This window comes from Pyxicephalus adspersus, chromosome 1, assembly GCF_032062135.1.
Source record: "Pyxicephalus adspersus chromosome 1, UCB_Pads_2.0, whole genome shotgun sequence".
NCBI classification, from domain to species: Eukaryota; Metazoa; Chordata; class Amphibia; order Anura; family Pyxicephalidae; genus Pyxicephalus; species Pyxicephalus adspersus.
In genome coordinates, this window is record NC_092858.1 from 68,686,355 (window position 1) to 68,701,388 (window position 15,034).

Here is a 15,034-nt window from a genome sequence, read left to right on the forward strand (position 1 = left end):
AAACAGTGTTGGTAGAAATAGTACAATTCCAACTCACTGCCAGCTTGTGACAAGGTCACCTCAGAGACAGCTGTCTGAATTTAATCTACTGAGGTATGGGGACAGTTCTCTGCCACCTGCTCATTGTCATTTGACCCCACGGTGGGAATTACTGCACATTATATTAGGGGATGCTTTTTGGCTTCCTAATAATTGGTAGTTCTAGTGTTTTAAAGAAATACTGATAACCTTACAAAGTTTTCTTCACTGAGATTAAAATTTTCAATTTTTTTTTTAGGCATGTGAACTTTATACTTTGTAACACTTTTGTAATACTTTGTTAAATACGCATTTAATTTTTCTAAAATAGTATAGTTTATTAAACAAGTTCATATAAAGTTACTCACTTGCCCTTTTTATTTATCTGCAGTGTATGTGTTAAATTCTCTGTAATTTCCTCTAGATGTTGGCCTCAAAATTGACTGCTTATTTTAGGAAAAAGGGTATCAGAATCACAGATCGAAGAGTGAGAGCAATGAATGAAATTTTAACCTGCATTCGATTCATTAAGATGTATGCATGGGAAAACACTTTCATGCGTAATATTCAAGGTGGGTGCATTGTATTCCTTTTTTTATAGTGCAATATATAACATCTTGCGGTAAATGGAGTTGTATTATGTAGTGGTATGTAAGCCATTACATTTTACACTGCTTTATCAGTGGATAAGTTCGCCCAAAGATGATTTTTCGGATTGGAACAGATTGTGGTGGGCTAAGTTCTTTACTTGCTTCTTACACCTCTTGAAGATTTCAATGATGGTTTTTTTGGAAACTTTTCTCCTGCTTGGGAGTTTAGGTGATTCTGCCCACTTGTTCTTAAACCTTTTTTTCCAATTTGCATAGTAGAATTAAAAAAAACATCTGGGACCCTGGTTCCCTTCACAGTGGCCCAGCAGATATGCAAAATGGGAACTGTAGTACAAAGCTCCCCCTAATTTTTGGACACGCAGGCATCAATTCAATTGTCTAATTTTTATTGGAAAGATAAAATTAAAATTTGCCTATAATAATGCTTTACATTAGCTGGTAAGTGCTAAGATGTTGCAAAATATCATCACCTAAGTCAGGCACAAATTGTTAGAAACGCTTCTATAAGTGTTCACAATTAAAATTTTGTATCATGACAATACTACCTTAACATAAACGTAATGGCAGTTCTTCAACAAGTTTTTTTCTTTATTGCTACTTATCTGATTTTTCACAATTCTGCCTTTTTAGCTATCAGAAATGTAGAAAAATCCTTTTTGGAGAAGGCGGGGTATGTGCAAAGTGTCACATCAGGAATTGCACCAGTGGTGGTTGTGATTGCAAGTGTATGCACATTCACATTGCACATGGCTCTTGGATATGATCTGACAGCACCACAGGTGAGAAATATGGCAATGGAGAGCTTACATATGTATGGGCATTTATAGTTGAACTCTATGAATTAGAAATTTATTCTTAGTTCCTGAACAGTCTAAAATTGCCAAGATTATCAAAACTTCTGACACTTCTTAAATTAACATAGAAATTCCTGCTATTGTAGATGGTAACCTTACAAAACTTTAGCTATGTACAAAAACATAAAAATGTTAATAAGGCTAGAAAATGGGTAATTTCAGCAGGTCTTCATTAATATAAGACAATAGGGTAGTTGATCACATTGATTGGTATTGGCTATTAATTAGGATATGGGTTGCACGGCAGCTCAGAGGTTAGCGTTCTGGCCTTTGCAGGTTCGAATCCCGACCAGGACATTATCTGCATGGAGTTTGCAGGTTCTCCCCATGTTTGTGTGGGTTTCCTCTGGGTACTCTGGTTTCCCCCCACATTCCAAAAATATGCAGCTAAGTTATTTGGATTCCCCCTGAAAGTTGACCTTAGACAGTATTAAAGACATATGACTGAGGGACATTAGATTGTGAGCTCCTTTGAGGGACAGTTAGTGACATGACTATGGACTTTGTAAAACGCAGTGTAATATATTGCTGCTTTATAAATACTATGTAAAATTAATAATGCTTAAGGCAAATCTGTGGTTGTTCAAAAACACATGTTAATCACAAACTTCTGATCAGAGACCTTTGTGTAAATTAACTAACTAAAAAATGGATTTTAAACTATCCTAATGTTTAATTTGTACAGGCGTTCACTGTCGTAACTGTGTTCAACTCAATGACCTCAGCACTAAAAATGATTCCAATTGCAGTGAGAGCTGCTTCTGAAGCCTCAGTTTCCATTTCCAGATTTCAGGTGGGGAAATTATGTTTTTTATGCTTGATTTGGAAAACTGAGGATGATTGAAAGGTGAACTTAGCGTTTCTAGTTTTGACACTTCAAGAGGTACAGGACAAACAAACAAAATCAAAGACATTTCAATACTACAGTTCAAACAGAAATGTTAAAGTAGTTAACATACGTAGAGTCCTCAATCACTAAGAAAACGAAAGTTGATGTAAACTCTAATTATTAGCAAAAAACTGTTTATATCTACTTCTCCAGTGCAACGCAAAAGTTTTTAAACTGTGTAATCAGCTGTTGGCCTGGAGTTCCACTATTTGGTATTTCTAATAGGTAGTTTAATGACATAAAATCAAAAGTTGCTTGTGTAGCAATGGTATGTGCTATATCATTTTTTTAACAAAAGTGGATGTCTTGATGTTTGTAATATATGCACTGACCATCAATTCCCATTACTGATTAGCATTTTCCACCTGGTTGTAGAAGCTGCTTCTGATGGAAGAAAACACAATGAACAGCAGTGAAAAAACAAACTCAGATTTCGTTATTGAGTACCAAAGTGCTTACCTTGCATGGGATTCAGGAATTTTGATGTCAACAGAGAAGTGTGTAGACCAGCAAAACCATACATCTGGGGATTCCATGCAGAGGAAACAGCAGTATGAAGCATTCTGTCCCCAAAAAGATTCATTCTTGACAAATGGAACGCAGAAAGTAAAGTCAACCCCCAGCTGTGCCAATGATTTGGATATACCTGTAATGGCAGGTTCACCTGTGCTTCATAATATCAATTTCACCTTACAAAGAGTAAGTTTTCCTATGCTTAGTTTAGTGATAGCATTACCTTGAATTTCTAATTGCTTGTTTGATTAACAATTGCATAGTTAACAGTAAATTCTAAAGGGCACCATTTAATTCAGGTATGCGTTCATTAAAAAATGTATTTAAAAAGAAACAAAAAAAAAAACATTGTTAGCACCAGGATTGAATTTGGTAAATTCAGACTAATGGAGGGAAAAGAAGCACTGGGGGACAATTGGATTGTATGAATGCTGACGTGAGAAGAAAGCAGACTCACAGACTGGTAATGAGAGAAGTTCATGATCATCTTCTTCTCCACTGTTCAGCCATAGGCTGTAAGAGAGTTAAGCCCTTGTTACTTAAAGACCTAAAAGACTTTAGATATAGTAGTTAACTGCTGTAGAGCAGTCAGATCACAAACATTTTGGCAGGCAAAATAACACACCAGGTGCCCCAAATCTTGAGAATCTCTATTAAACATGTGACCACGGTTGTTTTTGATCAGTGCTTACCTACCTTTCATACTATACCATATTTTTTAAGAAAACAGCCCCATGCTACCTCACAAGCTGTGAATCCCCCTAGGCCTTAGAGCTTCCAGGTGCATTAGAATAAAGCTTTTGATGTGTGCAGGATTCTCTTTTGTCCAGCAGTCAGTTTAGCATATTGGAAAAACCTTGCCAAGCTCCAGATTTTGTTTTTTTTTTAAGTTAGGTGGAAAGTTTATCTATGCTGACAATTATGTTTTAGTAAAAGTGTGAAATATCTTTTCTCCCTGTTATATACACAATGTAGGTACTATAGAACTATAAAGTAGGACAAAATACAAATTTTGACTGAATGACATTTTCCATCCACAGGGTAAACTTGTTGGAGTCTGCGGAAGTGTTGGCTGTGGTAAAAGTTCATTAATATTATCCATACTAGGTCAGGTATGTTGGGATAACAAACATATATACCTCATTTTGCAGTACAGTAAATTTAAAGTGCATGTTGTATAATTGTTTAAAAAGTTTCATTATTTTGCTTACTAATTTAATTGTATATTTGTGTATAAAGTGTTAGGTTTGCACCATTGCTGAACATAATATATTACAGTGTTTTAGAAAGTGAACATACATCTAAAACTTCACCGGTCATGATTAATAGGTAGATTGAGATTGAGTTTGTGCCGACATGTGCAATATACTTTTCCATTGAATAGTGTATGGGTTTCTAAAGTTCACTCACTCTGGGACAGTTTTCCCTTTTAGGGATTAGTATTTGTATTACACCAATGCAGAGCGGTGTTCTATTAATAAGTACCTGTGTATATATATAGTAGAAGAACATGCTCTGGGATTCTCTTTAAACACACAGTGTGTGGCGTCATAGACTTGGCACTGGACACACAACAGCAGGAGGACTTACTGATAACTTTGGTACAGCAGGAGATTATTCCTTCCCCCTTCATTTCTTAAAGTCAATGGTACCAAAAAACTGAGGAGGTTTATGAGAAGAAGCAGGGTGGTGGTACTAGCAGAAAAGAGGAGAAATGGGGTGGACTCCAAGGGTGACACTTCACCCCTAACTGTTCCTAGTGTTATATGTGAGCAGGGTAAGATTTAGTAGGACAACATTGTCCTCAGTAACACCCAGGTCTTGCTTTTGGAGGTTTGTAGTGAATGAGTTCTAGTTTGCATATGTTCTGAAGGCAGTTTACCTATTAGCTTTACATTACATTAGCTTATGGCCAGACTTGTGGTGGTCGATTTGTCTCCCATGGACCTCAGTAGGGTAAAATGCTAAGATTTGGAAAGTTATTGAACCCAGACCTGTTCAACTATCTCTATTAAGGAGGGGCTTGACATAATAATTTGGCCATAATAAACATAAATCTGGTTTGGCAGTGTCCAAGAACTTTAATTGTAAAGCTGGAGGTGTGCATAAAAACTCCCATCATATACAGCACACTGATAATAATTTACATGTGCCAAATTCTATTTAAAAATACATTTAAGGTCATTATGCATAATGCGTAAAACATTTTAATAATCATCATCATTCCAATACCTATACTGTGTAAATTGGTCTGCAAATTTTTTTATCCAGCACAGTATTTCTACAATGAAAACTGATGCTATATATTAGGAAAGACTGTTTAATTCATTTCACAAACACACGTGAACCTTTAACTTTGTTATCTATCAAACGGGGCATACAAAGCCAAGTACATCACAAGCACGCTCAGTACTGCAAAGTCATTCTGTAATCTGCTCTTCCAAGAACATATGAGCTAAACAGATAACTGAAGGTGGCCCCTGCCATTTAAACATGCTCCCTTGGTGTGTTAGGCTGTAAAATACATATATTCCTGGATGATGAAAGAGACACTACACTATGTATAGCTTTTAAAATGTTCTATCTTTCTATACTATCCTATCTACATTTATATTACCATACCACAATTTATTGTATACATATTAATATAATATATGTGTATAATATTTTTCTGGTTGCTAGACACGGTTAAGTCACTAATACCCCAAGCACACAGAACCTTAGGATGGGGCAGAGAAAAACCAATGGGAGAAAATTTCACCACTTAGACCTGATTTATTAAAGCTCTCCAAGACTGGAGAAGATAGACTGTCATGGAAGAACCTGGGTGATCCAGCAAACTTGTAATAGATCTGATTCAGGATTGAAAACATTTGCCAAATAATAGCAAAAGGTTTGTAATAAATCAATTCTGGGTTTGATGGATCACCCAGGTTCTCCTGCAAGAGTTTTCATTCTTTTCCATTCTTAAATAGTGTTTTAATAAATCTGGCTCCTTAGAAGAATTATTCCTAAAGAGTAATAGCCCTGCATGTCTTTTGAAATCTGTTGTGATTACTTTTATGGGTATGAGTGGATGCTGTGATCTGTACATGATTTACTATTTAAATAAATATAAAAATTTATATAGAAAAGATATATAATTATTACACACATATATATATATATATATACTCACATATATACTTCTTTTTGATAAAATGTGATTGCTAACCTTCCCTAAGTTCAGTTAAAGTTCTTTATTTGATTATTTGATTGTGGAGATAAAAAATGCAGTGTTATGAAACACACCTAGTGATGTGAGGTTTTAACTTATCTAGATGACCCTACTGGAGGGAACAGTGTCAGTGAGTGGCAGCATAGCCTATGCAGCCCAGCAGGCCTGGATATTTAATGCATCCCTGCGAGAGAATATATTGTTTGGGGAAGAATATGAAGAAGAAAAGTAAGCTATGTTCAAATCTACTATGTAAATTTTGACAGTATGGTAACCTGTTTATGCAGGTTGTCGGCTTTGCACTGACATATGTGAAATAAAGAAAAAAAAGTATTTAATTATTTATTTATTTTTGCAATGGTTAATAAGTATTTTATATCATTGTTGTTGTTACTATATTAAAATCTTTATGTTATAATTTGCATTGACTTGGGGCATTCCCTTGACAAAGATGATACAATAGCAAGCAGCAAGGCAAAGAGGTCTGTCACCTCTTTAAACAACAACTACAGGATTGCCCAGTTAGGAGTACATTTATAATCAATATTTCCATCTAGAGCTATAACTTAAAGCCATGAAATGTGAAAGATTTCAAACGATGTTCCTTCAAACAAATGTACGAGGGGGTGCTGGGAAGTTCCTGGCCTTGCCCCCTTCTAGATAAAATAGGAAAATGAGTGTGGGGGCATATGACAGCCTAACATCTTAGTACGTAACTGTGCAAATATCAGGTCTTTGCGATTCTTAAAACTGTTTTTTCTTTTAGTGAGAAGCTGTGATGGCAGAAGCACAAGCAAGTTTCACGTCGTTGCAATTACGGGCCATCATAAAGTTTTTGTTTCTCCAGGGAAAGTCAGCAAAGGACATTTACACTGAGCTGTCACAAACACTGGGGGAGAAGTGTCCTTCCTACAGCACTGTCAAAACCTGGATATCTCGTTTCAAGACTGGGCATTTCACCGTTGAAGATGAGCTCCACAGTGGGCGCCCCCCAACCTCAACTGACTCGGCAACCTGCGATGCTGTCCATGAGCTGATTACTGAGGACCAGATAGCAAAAAAGATTGCCCAGATACTTGACATCTCACGGGAGCGTGTTGGGTTTGTTATCACCATTATCCTGGACATGTGCAAGCTTTCAGCGAAGTGGGGGCCGAAATGTTTGAACAGTGATCAGAAGAAGGAATGAGTTGAAGCATCCAAAGCCGTTTTGGCTCATTTTGAAGCTGCACAGGACTTTTTGGCTAGGTTAGTGACTGAGGATGAAAACTGGCTCCACATCTATGATCCTGAAACCAAAGAACAGTCAAAGGAATGGCGCCACAGCGGATCCTTGTGGCCAAAGAAATTCTGAACCCAGAAATCGGCCAAAAAAGTAATGGCGTCCGTTTTCTGGGACAAAGATGGTATTCTGTTGGTGGACTACCTACCTCAGAGCTCTAGTATCACCAGACAGTAATATGCTAACCTCCAGGACCAGCTGAAGGAGGCAATTAAGACGAAACGCCATGGAAAGTTGACGAAAGGGATCCTTTTTTTGCAGGACAATGCACATGCACACACGTCCAACGCTGTGGCTGCCAAATTGAACACCCTGGGTTTCCAATTGGTCCACCATCCCCCTACTCACCTGACCTGACCCCTTCAGACTATTATCTGTTCCCGAATTTGAAAAAACACCTGAAGGGGCATCGCTTCGAGGACATTTCTGGAGTCAAAGATGCTGCTAAGAGCTGGTTTGCAGCCCAAACAAAGGACTTTTATTTGAACGGTCTAGAAAAGATGCAACTACGCTGTACCAAGTGCATCAGTCTAATAGGGGAATATGTTGAATAAATGTGTTATTTCATAACTCTGGCTCTTTGTCCCCTCTTCTTTCTGGGCAAAGCCAGGAACTTTTCAGGACCTCTTGTATAATATGGCAATCAAATGATCATTTTTAATAAACATGGGTAAAATTTCAGTTGCAGTATACAGGTAGTCCCAAGGTACATATGAGATAGGGACTGAAGGTTTGTTCTTAGGTTGAATTTGTGTGTAAGTTGGAACAGGTAAATTTTCATGCACAGTGTTGTGTCAGTTACTGTATAAAATGTTCACTTTGAGTTAATCACAAACAAAGCAACAAAAAAAACTTTATGGTGTCTAGACATTCATTAACTTCTGGAGCAAGCTGTGCTTTCATATGCAAAAAGAAACAACTGCAGAGTTTGTCTTGATCATTAAAGAGTTACAAAAGGTTGCACAACATCTCAGCCCTTAAGATCATCCATAACCTCAGGGGTGTTTACCGAAAGATTTCTTTTGCGAACCTCCTCCCTCCCCCTCATCAAGCCTCTGTCCTGCACACGAGTGAGCAGGGAAGCCCCGTTTCCCGAGCAGGGAAGACTCGGGGTACTACCCGTATAGGTGTTTAAAACTGTATTCCATGCAGATATAAAATACACAAATGAATACCACTCAGTGTCCATTAATACATGCTTGCATGCATTTTTCTAAATAAAAGAAGTGTAAGTACCTGAATTTCACCAGGTATCAGACTGAAGTAAATTCTTGATGTTGTGTGAAAAGTAAGAGATGTGAAATTTGCACAGCTGTGACAGGCAGTTCAATATGACATAGGTTTCCTCTGCTGCAGTCCAGCTAAGGGCAAATTTGAGCATTAATAGCATTCAATCAGGATCCACCCTGTACTGCTTTGTTTTGTAATGACAAGATTTCTGCTGGTTGCTATGGGATGTCTGAAGCTTTTATTTTGTACTTTGCTCCTTGTTATTTAAGCCTGTTAGGGCTTGTGTCAACAGGGCTTTGTTCACTTTATGCAGATTCACATTCTGATACGTCTTTAGTAAGGAAAAACTGCATGAAACAGGTAAAATTCAAGTCAAGAAAGCTAGGTACAGGTCATATACACATGGTAATGCATTGTGAATGATCCTAGAAACATGGTAAACTGGTGCTTTTATCACACAAAGCCCAAAGCCGGCAGAAAGGCAGAAGCCTAGCAATACCTGGAGCTAGGGGCTCCAAAGGGCTCTTTGTAACCCTGGTTGAGAATGGATAACTACCGGTATGCTACTCTGGTAGTCACATAGAATCAGGATGAGTAGTGGTTGTATTATTTTTAATTGTAGAAAGTGATATGATTTGTTTTATTTTACTCTACATCTGACAGGTACCAAAAGACTTTGGAAGCATGTTGTCTGTACCCTGACATTCAATCTCTACCCAGTGGGGACCTAACTGAGGTAAACTGCTTCCACAGAATATGACAGTTACTTTATATATACTGTCATATATACTGTCATATTCTAGATTCTGTAATCTGTATTATATACTGTATATAATGTTGCTTATCCAATCTTTCGGCTTTGCAAATAACTATTGCATGGCAACATCCTTGCTATTGTACATTTTCTCTTCTTTATCTGCTGCTTCTGTAACACAGCTATGTAAACGTGAAATGGTAAAAGCACATTTGCAGAACACACATTTAAAGGAAGGAATCAGGTTTAGACTAACCAATTCTTCAATTGAGAGTTAAAAGAAAGTGGAATAAACTGATTAGTTGCTGTGGGACTTGCACACAGTTCTAATATTAATACATAAGACATACATAGTTTTAAAAAAAAGATTTTTGCTGTATAATAATACATTTTCTTTTTTAGATAGGTGAACGTGGTGTTAACCTAAGCGGAGGACAGCGACAACGGATCAGTTTGGCACGTTGTCTTTACAGTTCAAGCAGTGTCATTCTTCTGGATGATCCTCTCAGTGCTGTCGATGTGTATGTAGGAGCAGAACTGTTTAACAAAGCCATCAAGAATGAAATGCAGAACAGGAGCGTCATATTGGTCACACATCAATTGCAGGTACAGGTGTACTATAAGTGAATATGAACATGCCTATGGTAATTGGCCTAGTTTGTCCCATGGGCCATGTCCTAAGAAACTGAGATAAAAAAGAAAGTTATGAAATAAGTATATATTTAAATTTGTTGCTGATTTGCTTGTGACACCAACCATTGACATTTCTATGACGTTTAGGGCTTTATTTATAAAAATAGGGAATTAGGCATGCCCTTAAACATTCCCTGGGTGGGTGTTATAACACATAGTAATTGACTCTCACCAGTGAATGTTTGAGGAAATGTCAGATTAACTGCTTTATAAATAGAGACCTTAGTTAAAGTGTAATACATTATCCGCATATTTATAATATACATAGTCAATTACAGAACATCCTGTTTATGAAGAAGCATCTTTTGAATTTTTTGACAGTTTTAGAAAACCAGTTGAAGTTGAAGATTGAAATAAAAGAGTCATTTTAATACCATTAAACTTTTATAATAATAATTAAATATGTTATAAATTAAATAAATGTTTCACATTGGCAATGTGGAATTCTCTTTTGTTAAAATGTGCCAAAATGTATACTGTGTGTTAACACTAATTAAATGTATTGATTTATTGTAGTACCTGACAGAGTGCAATGAGATTTTTTTCATGAAAGATGGGTATATTTCAGAGCAAGGGACTCATGAAGACCTAATGAAACTCAAGGGTGAATATGCTGTCTTATTTGACAGTATGCAGCAATCAGTAAGTATATCTGACCAGAATAAATCTTTCTTTCTACTACTGTATCAGTCAGCATTTCACCACCTAATCTATGCTAACAAACTGAACTATTTGTGTGGTAATATTGTTGTTATTATTAGCACACACTGCCAAAAATTACAAAAAAAAAATAACATTGTTGTTATCGACTATCTTCATTTAATTCTCTTTGCATTAGGGGTTCCTTCATTTAAATGTCAGAGACTAAGCAATTTTTAGAATGTGGATTACCTCTAAATAAATCAATTAAATTGTATTTATTTCCTCTCCTTTCCCATTTATAATACTTGCATTTATAATCACTTTATCTCTTATCACTTTTATTTCTCTTATTGGGTCTGATTTATTAAAGCTCTCCAAGGCTAGAGAAGATACGTTTTCGTCAGTGAACCTGGGTGATCCAGCAAATCTGGAATTTCTTCAAAGTCATTTGCTATTTGCTAGCAAATGTTTTGAATCCTGGTCTAGATCCATTCCATGTTTGCTGGATCACCCAGCTTCACTGATCAAAGTGTATCCTCTCCAGCCTTGGAGATAATAATAAACACAGCTTTAATAAATCAGGCCCATTGTATCTCTTCTCTAAATCATAGTTTTATAAATTCCATTCTTCATTTTTTCATATCTCCTATTCTATTCACAATAAGTGTTATTAGCCCTGAGCTCAGGAGGGGCACATGATGATTTTACAGCCTAACACTCCATGTCATTTGTTTCTTGTAATTTTTTAAGATATAATCACATTTTTATTTATTCACATTTTATTATATTTATTCACATAATTATTTTAATTATTTATTCATTAAAACTTTTCCTATTTGTTTTTTTAACAGCATATCATTAGGAATAATGTGAATTGTTCCATAGAAACACAGAACAACAATTTGCAAAGAAATAAAGATACAGGTAACAAGAAATAAAGCTATTGAAAAAAATGGACCATTCAGAATCTTTACAAATATGCATGAATATTTAATCACTCTTTACCACTTCAGCTTTCACACTTGTGTAACATATATATATACACAGGCAAAGTTAAGGACATCCGACATACAGACGCCTCTTTTATACAAACGGGCTTCCCTGCTAGCTCCTGTGCAGGATGGAGGCTTGAAGGTGGGAGGGAGCGTTTTCTATGACTTGCAGAAGAAATCTTTTGCTAAACACAGCTGAGGTTGTGGGTGATTGTAGGGAGGTGAGATCTTTCTGCAGCCTCTTTTAACTCTCTAATGACCAAGACAAACCCTGCAATTGTTTCATTTTGAATGTCTAGGCTCCAATATGCTTTTATTTTTTGAGTCAATATTGGAAATAGATAGTGACCTAGTGTGATGCACAAACAATGTCATCCTTCTGAAGAAAAAAACAGATAAAGGCATTGTTAGGTGTATTGTGATCTCTGTGAGAGGTAATAAATACCTGGAAGGTTTACAGTTTCAAATTACTTACTTGTTAAGCTTTACTTGGTAACAGCATTCTGCAACCCTCTGCATGGAAAACATAAGACTTTTCATTGTCCAGCCCACTGAACAAAAATAAGTGTCAACCCATATATCTAGCAATTATTTATTGAGAAGATTTTTTCTGCCCCAGTTGGTTGGTTGGAGCAGTACTAAGGGGTTAGGCTCTCATTACTGCACAGCATACTTGCACGTTCCGGCACATAACATACCACATTATTTTAAAGCATACTTGTGCTTTATGGCACGTTAACCTCCTAGGTGCCCCCACACCCCCAGGCAGGATCCAGTTGCCAATCTGTCACTGTTGAATAGCCCCCTAAAGTGCAATTTGAAGTAAAATTGTTGGTTGCCCCCTTATCTGTCCCCAAATGTCCCAATATTAGAAGATGTAAAGAAAAGAGTTAGGGTTATCCCACCAACTTCTCTTCTGCCTGCGTGGCCTCGGCAAGGATGATTTCCCACCCCTGGCTAGATCCTGGGAAATACATAGCAGATGAAATGCCACAAATATTGTCCTTGAAATGCACTGTTTTCTTACCAGATTTTGCCTGATCTGCATTCCCTAGCAATTCATGTACATCTCACATTTACTAATGGTAGATTACCGGTAAAGGGTAGAGAACCCAAGCAAATTGAAAGGATCTTGCATTTTACTGCTTTTGGTTAGTTAGTTTTTTTTTTTTTTTTTGTTAGATTACTTATCTGTTGTCAGATTAAACAAATGAATCAATTCAACACCTGGCTATGTCTTTCTTTTACAGACTTGAGAGTGGAGACCAGAGATCATGCAGAACTATTAAAGGTGGATTTAGTTGGGATGGATCTTTACAGTGAAAATGAAGCAGTAAAACTACATGCAGGCACTATTTCTTTTCACCACTCAGAGAAGTCTTCAGGTATTTTCCATAGAGATAAAAATGCTGAAGAAAATATTGAAGATATGAAATTACCTTTAAATGGACTCCATGACCGACATAGCAATGAAGAGGAAAACCAAGGTATGTGAATATACCATAGTATGTCTCTATTTGGATTTTAAGGTACTTTTTTCTGTACTGTAGCTTTTTCTGCTGCCTGGCATGCCTTAAAGTGGACCTATTGTAGCAGTTTATGTAATGTCACAGTGAAAGGTCTGCTTTATATGCTCAAGAAAAACTTATGTAAAAGAAAAGTTAAGAGTTGTGATAGAATTGCTGTATTTGTAGATAAAAGCAGAACACAATCAACCAGACAGTATACTCAATATTACTGGTCACAGGGGTGTCCTCTTCTACATAAACCCCTTATCAGTCTAAGGCAAATCAGTTTGTTAACCTCTATTCAGTTTAAATAAACAATATTGAACTATGAAAATCCTTTCTTAAGATAGTTCTAGGTCTTATTTAAATATTTTACCTCCAAAGTTTCATTGCTAAAATTAGTTGACTGACACTTGTTTTACTATTATACTGTCATAGGCCAGGTTGTAAGGCTGCCCAGTGCAAAATACTAATTTGATTCAAATAAGCTGTAATCTTTTGTTGGTCTTGTTTAAATGTTTATTCATGCTCACACTGTCTTCACAGGTCTTATGCGGGTGGAAGAGAAAGGAGATGGTTCTGTGTCTTGGTCAGTTTATGGAGTGTACATCAAGGCAGCTGGAGGAGTGTTGGCAGTCATTATCAATGCCATTTTCTTTTTGTTGACTACAGGAAGCGCAGCATTCAGTAACTGGTGGCTGAGTTATTGGATTAAACAGGGAAATGGGGTAAGAGGCAAATTAAAATGTAGAAGGTTTAAAGGACGGAGAAACGCCTAGTACTACCTGCACAACATACCACATTTTTAAGTTACATTTTTCGATAAAGTTGGGAAGGTTAAAAACCACTGTCATTTTTTTTTTTTTTTACCAGACTGTGTCTCAGAGAGATTTACTTTCATTTCCTGTCTTGTAGATTTACCAGGAAATAATTGAAAATCATTCCAATTTGAGGCATATCCCCATTATCATAGGAACAAGAATGTGCATTGTAGGATTTCCCCTCCCTCTTTGTTCTGGTGGCAATGAAAAAATGTGTTTTTTTAATTCCTTAAATCAGTGTGACCCCACAATTACATTGGTACAGTTACAGTGAATATACCTATAGGGGCACAAAGCACTTGACATTGTGTCTAACCCCTTACCAATATATTAGAAAAAGGTGTTCACTTGTTGTTCATTAGTTGTACTTTAATTGTGTTTTTTCATGCTGATTAACAAAATTGACTATTTGATGTGAAAATGATTAAAATCCTATGTAAAAATAGCCCATACATTTGTAAATTAATTCTACATTTCTCACTGTATTTTACTATAGAACATTACTGATACAACAGCAAATATAACGTTGTCCAGGGGCAGCATGAAGGACAACCCTGACCTGCACTTCTATATTTACATCTATGCTGTATCTATGGTGGCTGTTCTCCTGCTGAGATTTGTCCGAGGATATGTCTTTGTAAAGGTAAGGTTTAACCACTGTCTGTCTAATCCATTTACTCAAACTAGTATTACCTTCCCCTGAACTTAATAGTGTGTCACAGCTGACACATTATTACAACTGCTACAACATGATGATATATAACATTTTGTGTAATAGTCAAATGAGTTACTTAGTTCTAAAAGAAACAATTAATGGCTTTTCCTTCGATATGGCGGTATCTGGCCATGGCTTTTAATGGTTATCACTTACTGAAGAGGCCTCCCCACAATTGTTTTTTTTTTAATCTTTTTAGGGATTCACTGAATACCAAACCACTGAATCTCATATATATATATATATATATATATATATATATATATATATGTGTGTGTGTGTGTGTGTGTGTGTG

The 15,034-nt window shown here is 36.5% G+C and overlaps 1 protein-coding gene across 1 annotated transcript in view; it reads left to right on the top strand.

Annotated features, from left to right (window-relative positions):
* LOC140331906 (ATP-binding cassette sub-family C member 5-like) overlaps positions 1-15,034 on the top strand; it is a gene marked incomplete in the record, with an annotated part of 32,790 nt that overhangs the window by 13,990 nt on the left and 3,766 nt on the right. The window contains 13 exon segments of the mRNA XM_072413243.1: positions 443-590; positions 1,260-1,408; positions 2,169-2,276; positions 2,748-3,071; positions 3,926-3,997; positions 6,206-6,330; positions 9,278-9,350; positions 9,771-9,974; positions 10,578-10,703; positions 11,555-11,627; positions 12,946-13,182; positions 13,750-13,931; positions 14,521-14,667. Of these exon segments, the coding sequence (XP_072269344.1) occupies positions 443-590; positions 1,260-1,408; positions 2,169-2,276; positions 2,748-3,071; positions 3,926-3,997; positions 6,206-6,330; positions 9,278-9,350; positions 9,771-9,974; positions 10,578-10,703; positions 11,555-11,627; positions 12,946-13,182; positions 13,750-13,931; positions 14,521-14,667 (1,968 nt within the window).